General features: G+C 46.0%; 1 protein-coding gene across 1 annotated transcript in view; it reads left to right on the top strand.

Moving 5' to 3' along the window:
* Positions 1-8,302, top strand: part of FZR1 (fizzy/cell division cycle 20 related 1) — a 36,467-nt gene that overhangs the window by 20,031 nt on the left and 8,134 nt on the right. Inside the window, exons 3-9 of the mRNA XM_019513274.1 lie at positions 2,380-2,505; positions 2,830-2,893; positions 3,433-3,560; positions 4,511-4,593; positions 4,981-5,164; positions 5,841-5,906; positions 6,966-7,068. Coding sequence (XP_019368819.1) covers positions 2,380-2,505; positions 2,830-2,893; positions 3,433-3,560; positions 4,511-4,593; positions 4,981-5,164; positions 5,841-5,906; positions 6,966-7,068 — 754 coding nt within the window. The remainder of the gene's footprint in view (positions 1-2,379; positions 2,506-2,829; positions 2,894-3,432; positions 3,561-4,510; positions 4,594-4,980; positions 5,165-5,840; positions 5,907-6,965; positions 7,069-8,302) is intronic.

The raw sequence follows: 8,302 nt of genomic DNA, 5'->3' as shown, positions 1-8,302 counted from the left end.
CCTCTGGCCCCCACCAGTACCCCCAGTCCCCCCCCATGGCTGCCCCTACCTGCCCCAGCTCCCAGTACTTTAAAGAAAAGCCCCAGTGCTCACCAGGTGCTGCTGGGCAGAGGGTGATCCTCACTGCCCCACACTGCATGGTGGGGGGCTCTGTACGAGCCCCCCATGGCTGCCCTGCCTGCTGGGGCTCTGGCTCTATAAGGAAAAAAAAAGAGAAAAGCCCTGGGACTCGCCTCTCCTGGTGCAGCCTTGGGGCTTCAGGGGCTTGTGCAGAGCCCCTGTGTGGCGGGGGGGGGCAGCAGGGATGACTCCCGCTGGCAGCAGGGGTTTTTTCAGGTTTTTTGGGTTTTTTTCTTAAGGGGCCAGAGGTGGCCTGTACAGGGCACCTGTGGCAGGGCTAGGGGAGGAGGGGTTTGGGGGCTCATGCAGAGCCTCCCCATGCAGTGTGGGGCAGTAGGGGGCAGCGGGGATCGCCCCCCACCTGGCAACACCTGTGGAGCGAGGGCTTTTTTTCCCCCCCAAGTGCCAGGAGCTGGGGCAGGCGGGGGCAGCCATTACTGGGCTGGGAGAGGAGTGAGGGATGGGCCGGGCCGGGCCGGGCCTGGCCTGGCTGATTTGGAGATTCAGCTGCTGCTGAATCTCTGAATCGAATCAGGACAGTGATTCGAATCACTGAATCGAATCGCTGTCCCCCGAGTCGGCCGAATCCAAAGTGAATACTAGCTGCTTCACACAGGCCTACTAATAGGTGCTCAGGTCTGGTCAGTAGAGATCTCATTAAACAGAGGTGTGGGGAGGAGCAAAGTATAGTGGCCTCCATGAGGGATATCTCAGGGCAGGGATCAGGGGGAGGTATGAAGGACTTGTCAGTACAATGTTGATTCCCAAAATGTCAACCTCTTGTAATCTGGAAGGCCAGGAGAGGTACAGGACACTGAATGCTTGTAACCGTTTGTCAGTTTTGTTCACTTGCTTCGCCTGTGAAATTCCTTCAAGATAGATCCTGTTGTATGGGAAGGTGAAGCAATATCTGAGTTGCCCGTACTTGGGACACTTTGCATGTCTTAAAAATACCATATTTATCTGCACACACCATGCACCATTTTCCACCCCCCCACCCCCCCAAATTGGGATGTGTTTGTTAATCAGAAAAGTGTAGTCACCATTGTATTAGTATTCAGGCAGGTGCAGGAGTCTGACTTAATGGCTCATTGCTTTTCATTCCAGAGTTGTTAATACTTGTCTTTTTCTTTTTAATGGCCTTGATGTTCCATTGATCAAACTAACCTTAGGGCCATTTTGCTGTCTGCTAGCAGCTCTTGGTCTACCTCTTCTTATTTCACAGCCTTGGAAACTAACTCTTTTCAAAATCATAAATCCTACATATGGAGACCAGTCTTCGGTGAGCAGCTTTGTTTTTCAGGGAGGTTGGGTGAGCTGAGGATTAAGCTGTCTCTGCTCTATGGAGCCATACTGCTGGAAAACTCTTTTTTTTTCTTTTTTTTTTTCCTTCATTCTACCTTTCAAAAACAAGATATGTATTATACTCAGGTGCACGTTATATACAATAAACTACAGTATACTAGTTACATGCTACTCAGGCTTCACTCCAAGGAAAGAAATGGCACTAAAAAGCATTGTCTGCTGCCTAACACTAGAAAAAATCTTTAAAATTGCATTGTAATGCATATGTTCACATGTGCGGAGAGATTGAAGGAGATGGATTGCAAAATAAACAGAGGATTAAAAACTGGGTCTTTTTTCATTCTATCATTGCCCCTTACATACCTACTTCTACCCAATGCCCTGCCTTCAGTCTTCCAGCTTTCAAGGGACATACTACTCATCTCAACTATTGAGAGAAAGCATGAGGAGAGACATTCTGTGTCACGAAGATCCCCTGAAGATGTGAGGGCGGGAGTGCAATTAGGCTTTTAAGGTGCCAACCTTTTGCAGTCTGTCCCAGATTTGTGCAGCCTGAAGGAGAATGGATTTCTGTGGTGTCTTTCAATCTTCCTGTGACCAGCATTTCTCTCTCTTTCGTAGAATCATAAAAAAGTAGGGGTTGGAAGTGATCTTAGGAAGTTATCTTGTCCAACCCCCGGCTCAAAGCAGGATCATCCCTATCCAGACCATTCCATACAAATGCTTGTCTAATTTATTCCTAAAACTGCAAACCAAGAATGTCATACAACCGTGAGGCTGTCTCTCACCACTGCAAGGGTTGCTAAAATACATCCAAGAGGGCCATGCCCCCTACTACAGAGGAAGGCAAATTCTTGTCTCATCCCTACCCTCTCCCCCTGCAGTCCATTTGAACTTGTTCTGACAGTATTTATTTCTGTATGTATGAGTTTCCCCCAACGCTTCAAATTTCAGGTAGCAGAGATGAGAAGAACACTGACTCCTTCCAACTCTCCAATGTCTTCTCCAAGTAAACATGGAGACAGGTTTATTCCCTCCAGAGCTGGGGCCAACTGGAGCATTAACTTCCACAGGATAAATGTAAGTATTGCACTGTGCAATATCAGGGCAAGGCCTTGTGGTGATAGGCGTGGGGGAGGATGTGATACCTTGCAAAGAGTTACCAAAGCTGATTTGGCAGGATCTTGCTCCTTCCCCCTCTCTGCATCAGTTCTCTTGCTGATTCAGAACTTGTCTCCCTGGAGAGTTACCATCAACTGTGTCCCTGATCTTTGTGACTGTACATCTGCAGATTTCTAAAGAGCATGGTGCCTTTCCCATTAACATCATTTTTTAAAAAAGATTTTTTTCAGATCTCTGTTCATGTGAGGATTGGCTTGATAGCATGCATTTTTCCTCCTTCAGGAAAATGAAAAGTCTCCAAGTCAAAACAGAAAAGCAAAGGATGCTACCTCAGACAATGGCAAAGGTTAGCTTTTTTTGTACCACTGTTCCCCCTGCATTCTTAGCTTTGATTTGAGCCTGAAGTCCAGTCTAAGTCACAAGCATGAACAGTAAAAATATAAGCATTCCTCTCAGTGTCTTAGTGTTGGACCTCCATTTTGCTTGGAAGCATTTCTCAGAGGAGAAGGATATCTTGCTCAAAATGGCTGATCTAATCTTGAATAAAGAAGTTAGCACTCGTGGCACAATTGTGATGTGGATACTTCTTTAGAAAGAACTAGATTGAACTTTGGGTGGGCTGCTGAGCTCATGACTTAGAAGAGAGAGGCTCTTTGGTCCCTTTTCTGTTCTTTTGAGCTGTCCTCTCCCAAAAATGTCTGTCTTGGCTGAATAAAGCTAGGAACGAGGTTAGCGGTATATTTTGTCTTCTCCTCATGCAGATAAGTGGATTTAAATTTAAAGGATGACCAGACATGGCATCCTCGCTTCCAGCTATGGGTTTCAAGCTTCAGTCCAGTCTGTTTGTTCCGGGCTTCGCTCAAGCATGTGTCTTTGTTGATGCAGATGGCCTTGCATACTCTGCCTTGCTGAAGAATGAACTCTTGGGAGCAGGGATTGAGAAGGTGCAGGATCCTCAAACAGAGGACAGGAGGCTGCAACCATCTACGCCAGAGAAGAAGAGCCTCTTCACAGTAAGTGTGGCTAATGGAAAAATGTCTTTTAACCTTCAATGCTTGTGCTATAACTTGCAGAGAGGAGCAGGCATTCCTCAAATATGGTAATAGGCACCTGGCACGTTGCTGTATCTGGCAGTCTCGACATTAAAATGAGTCATTGACAATGATGCTAAATAAGTAGGGTAGACAGTAGGGGCGTGCAAAACCGGCCGTATTCGATTTGGGTTTGGATTTGGATTCGGCCGAATCGGGGACAGTGATTCGAGTCATTGATTTGGATCACTGTCCTGATTCAATTTGGCCGAATCCAAATCTGAAGAGTCAGTGCTGATTCTGAGAAGATTTGGTGGCCGAATCCTAATAGAGTTGGGATACCCTTTAATCTCTCCAAATCGAATTGGAACCCTCTGAATTAATTCCAAGAGTTTCGATAATTTGGACGTAGACACAGCTTTAAATGTTTTTTCTACATACCTCAAGGTACCAGGCACAGCTTGCAAATGCTGTGATGCTGGGGTGGATGGAGCGTCTGACAGGAGCTCAGCAGGGTCCCCAGTGTGCTCCCAGGTGGACTCAGAAGTGGACCGGAAGTGCTTCTGGTCCACTTTCGGGTCTGCTGCCAAGTGCACTGGGGACTCCCCATACTTCTGTGGGACACTCAATCTGCTTGTATCCATAGCCTGTCTTCAAGCGTGACCACGCTCCCCCATAACTTGGTGTTGTTTGTGGGTCTTTGTCTAGCCGGGTCTTAAACACCTCCAAAGATGGAGATTCCATAACCTCTCTGAGTAAAAATTAACTTCTCCGTATTGTTTTAGAGTAAATATTTAAAGGAAATGTTAAGGGAAGGGACAAACGGGTAGAAAACAAAACAAACCTGCCTCCGTGCAGGATTTTGTAGGTAGCGTCTCATGCTGGGACTTGTACTGTGTAGGGTTGTTATATCTAGTGCTTTCTTTGTACAGTATTCCCTCAGTACCAAACGCTCCAGTCCAGATGATGGCAATGAGGTCTCCCCGTATTCCCTTTCACCTGTCAGCAACAAAAGGTAATAAGCTACCCACTGGGCAGGAAAAGAGGATGAGGTTCTTGACAGATTGGTTTTATAGTAACTGATTACCAACTAGCTACAGAATTTTGGACAAAGGAGTAGGAAGTAGGAGTTGTCCAGTTCCTAAAGAGCAAGCATCCTTAAAAATAGAGATTTTTGGTCAGTGTTTCCACTGGCACGTTCCTTCCTTTTCTTAGCTTCATTATAGGAACAAGAGCCTAACTTAATTCTCACCTTGGGTGGGTGTCACTGATGAACGAGCCACTAAAATGACTTCCTGTATTCTGTCCTTTAGAAAGGCTGTGATCAGTACAGTAGCAGTTTCTCTAAACTGGCTGGTACCATCACAGAGCCTTATAAGATATGCATATCTTTGGGTAACAGCCAGAAATTGCTAAGATCGCCTCGAAAGCCAACAAGAAAAATATCCAAGATTCCTTTCAAAGTGCTGGATGCTCCAGAGCTGCAAGATGACTTCTACCTGAACCTTGTGGACTGGTCATCTCTCAATGTACTCAGTGTTGGTCTTGGTACCTGTGTCTATCTGTGGAGCGCTTGCACTAGCCAAGTAAGTAATAAGCTAATCTAATCTATTTTATTTGCAGTGTCAGTTCTTCCCCTGCACTAAAATAAAATGAAATGTGTTTTATATTGAGTGCAACACTAAGGCCTCTGGCAGACATTCACTTAAGGCACAATGGGATTTAATTTCCTATCCCAACAATCGTGCCTCCTGCCATGCCACACCTATGGCAGATGTGCAATTTTTGGGAACAGATCCCACGCGCCCTACTTGGCAGTGTGCCCTAGAGAGTCATGGGCCTCGTGAAGCTGTGTAGTCCTGGGACTGAGACTTCCCTTCAGCTGATGGGTGTCACAGCCCCAGGACTGCACTGGAGTGAGTTCCACACTCTGGTGTTGTCCCACAGCAGGGACTGCCAACATGATTGGCAGTCTCTCAGTGCACTGATCACAAGTGCAATTTGAGGCATAATGAAAACTAGTCACAAAATTATTACACATTCTGTGAAATAATTTGGGGGCTTATTTTCACCCTTCTATCATGCCATTAATATCATAAACAGGTGGCCAGATCATTATTTAAAATGTGTTAATCGTGTCTTAAGCGTAACATCTTCCAGGGGTTCGGTAGTGCTCTTAGTCCCAGTTTTTAGCCTGTGAAATAGCTAATTTGTTAGTATGGTCATTATGCTGCTGCTGTTCAATTTCTTTCCCTTTTCAAGGTGACCCGGTTGTGTGATTTATCTGTGGAAGGTGATTCTGTAACGTCAGTGGGCTGGTCAGAACGGGTTCGTATAATGCTGTCAAACATGATTGATTTCATTTTCAAAAGTGCTGAGGACTTTCTGCCCCTCTCAACTACTGTTGCATTTCAAGATACACACCAAGCGCTCACTTTTCTGGGTAAAACAATTGGAACTGTTTTTGGTGCCTCTCCATTGATAGGAATGCAGTTTGATACATCAGTGTGAGCTGTATAGTTTAAGGGGGGGAAAAAAGTGATGCCAAAGACCATTAATTGCTTTTTGCCTTTTGTTAAAAGCTAGGCAGATGAGTCAGCTTTGACTAAAGCGACCATCTCAGCTATCCTGCTATGTAGATAAGGGTTTGGTATGTAGAAATGTATCATAAATGGAGTAGAGAAATCTGCCCATGTGTGGGTAAGTTGTGCTGTCAGTCCCCACAGTGCAACTCCCCGGGTGCCACAAACTTCGGTTAATATTTGCTGCTCATTGTGGAAAGTTGTTGACGTGAATTAATACAGTCGGTGCATTTCAAGTAATTCTTTGTAGTGCTACCGTGTAGCATGTGTTCTGTCTGGGGAAGGCCTGGGCTAAATATCTCAGGTTCCTGTTGAAATCCTTAGCGGCAAAACCCCTGCAGCCAAGTCCTCAAATACCATTGGATATTCTGGAGAAGGTAGGCTAGACTGTGACAGGTGGAGGACAAAGTGATCACGTCTCATTGCAAAGGACTTAAGATGCTTCATCTTGTCTAAACCAAGGACTTGATGATGCTACAGTGCTTAGAATATGCATGAAAAGTGCCAGTATTATTTGCCTTGAAAGGATTCTCTTGATGCATCTAGTTTAGTTCCTAGAGCAATTTTCTCCTAATATAAGTAGTAAGATGTTGAGGATGTGTATATACCCTGTTCGAGCACTCCCAGGTTAGCTGGAATTCCTTTGAGCATGGATGATCTCTCTTGAGACTTTATCCTTCTCTTTCCCGCGCCCCCCCGCCCCCTTTTTCAGAACCTCAAGTTTATGGTGTGGCCCTCTGAGTCTTTTTGTGTGCTTCTCCTTGCTGGCTTTATTGATTTGGAATTTTTCTTTTAATTTATTTAGGGGAACTTAGTAGCAGTTGGAACTCACAAGGGCTTTGTACAGATCTGGGATGCAGCTGCAGGGAAGAAATTATCCATGCTTGAGGGTCACACAGCCAGAGTTGGTAAGGAGCAAGTAGGAGACAAAGGATGAGGTGTTTTATTTTTAAATACCACCTTCTGATATAAAATATTGATCAATGAAAGCTAGAGCTGTCCACCTTGTAAGTGGCTGTGAGCCCTATGCCCTGTGGGCCATGGTAGTGGGGACCACACCATGGTGACCCACAGGTAGAGCTGACCCAAGCAGGGTGCGGGGCCCAGGGCAAATCAGCTTGTGCAGGGCCCTGACCCTGCATACCCTAGATGTGAAGAAGCCACTGCCGCCATTGGCAGGGTTGGGGTTTAGCGAGCAGCTGGATGCAAAGCCAGCGGTGGTGGTGCAGAGTCGCCACTCCTCCCGGCTCTGCAGGGGCCCTGGGATGGCTCTGGCCACAGGCCTCCTGGACTGCACTCCCTGCTAATGCCTCCCTTCCTTCTGCACCATACAGGCACCCCTCAGTTCACTGCTGCACTGCATGCTTGCATGGCCTCAGTCTGGGCTTTGGCTCCCCACCCTGTCCCTTGAGGCAAGGGCAGGCAGCAGAAGCCAGAGGGGAGAGGGGTGCTTGGAGGCTCTGGCTGCTGTTACAGGCAGAGCAATGCAGGGAGTAGTGGTGGGTGACAGTCTAGTGGGTCACAGTTTATTCCCTCACAGGCTGCCAGCCCTGAATTCAAACCATGTAAATACTGCAATAGTGCCTTAAACCTGATTAACAAGGAGTGCCAGAAATGTGGGGAGCAGGCATATCCTTGCAACTCCTGGGCTTTCTTCAAAAATTCATTTTAAATTTTCATTCTGTAGCAGCACTGACCTGGTTTGGGTGTGGTGATACATGAATCATTGCAGCACAAACTTCTGGCAAGTGCCATTTTTTTTAATTCATGTGCCTGAGGCAGATAAGGGTTGGTGTGCTATGTTACTAACCTTGTTGAATGTCCTTATTTTCTGGTTTCCAGTCTCCAGTTAAGTTGTTAACACTGGGAAGTTTTCAGTTCATTTTATCTTTAAGCAAGTAGTTTTATGGAAGAAAGCAATGCAACTCTAGCTCCCAGACCTAGATCCGGTGACCAGAACTCATGAGTCCCATTTCCTTATCCACTATTGACTTATCAAATGGTGGTGGTAACTCATGAGGTTTGTGTTTTGGAAACTGTTTTACAATCTTCAAACAAGTGCTGAAGACTTTTTTTTATAATGCTATAATCATATAATAGTATTGGTGCTTAACATGTGCATACTGTTTCCCCCCCCCCCCC

This window comes from Gavialis gangeticus, unplaced genomic scaffold (assembly GCF_001723915.1).
Source record: "Gavialis gangeticus isolate Ggan-Ray unplaced genomic scaffold, GavGan_comp1, whole genome shotgun sequence".
In the NCBI taxonomy this organism is placed as follows: Eukaryota; Metazoa; Chordata; order Crocodylia; family Gavialidae; genus Gavialis; species Gavialis gangeticus.
The sequence above is the reverse complement of the archived record's forward strand: the minus strand, read 5'-3'. Positions and strand labels throughout refer to the sequence as shown.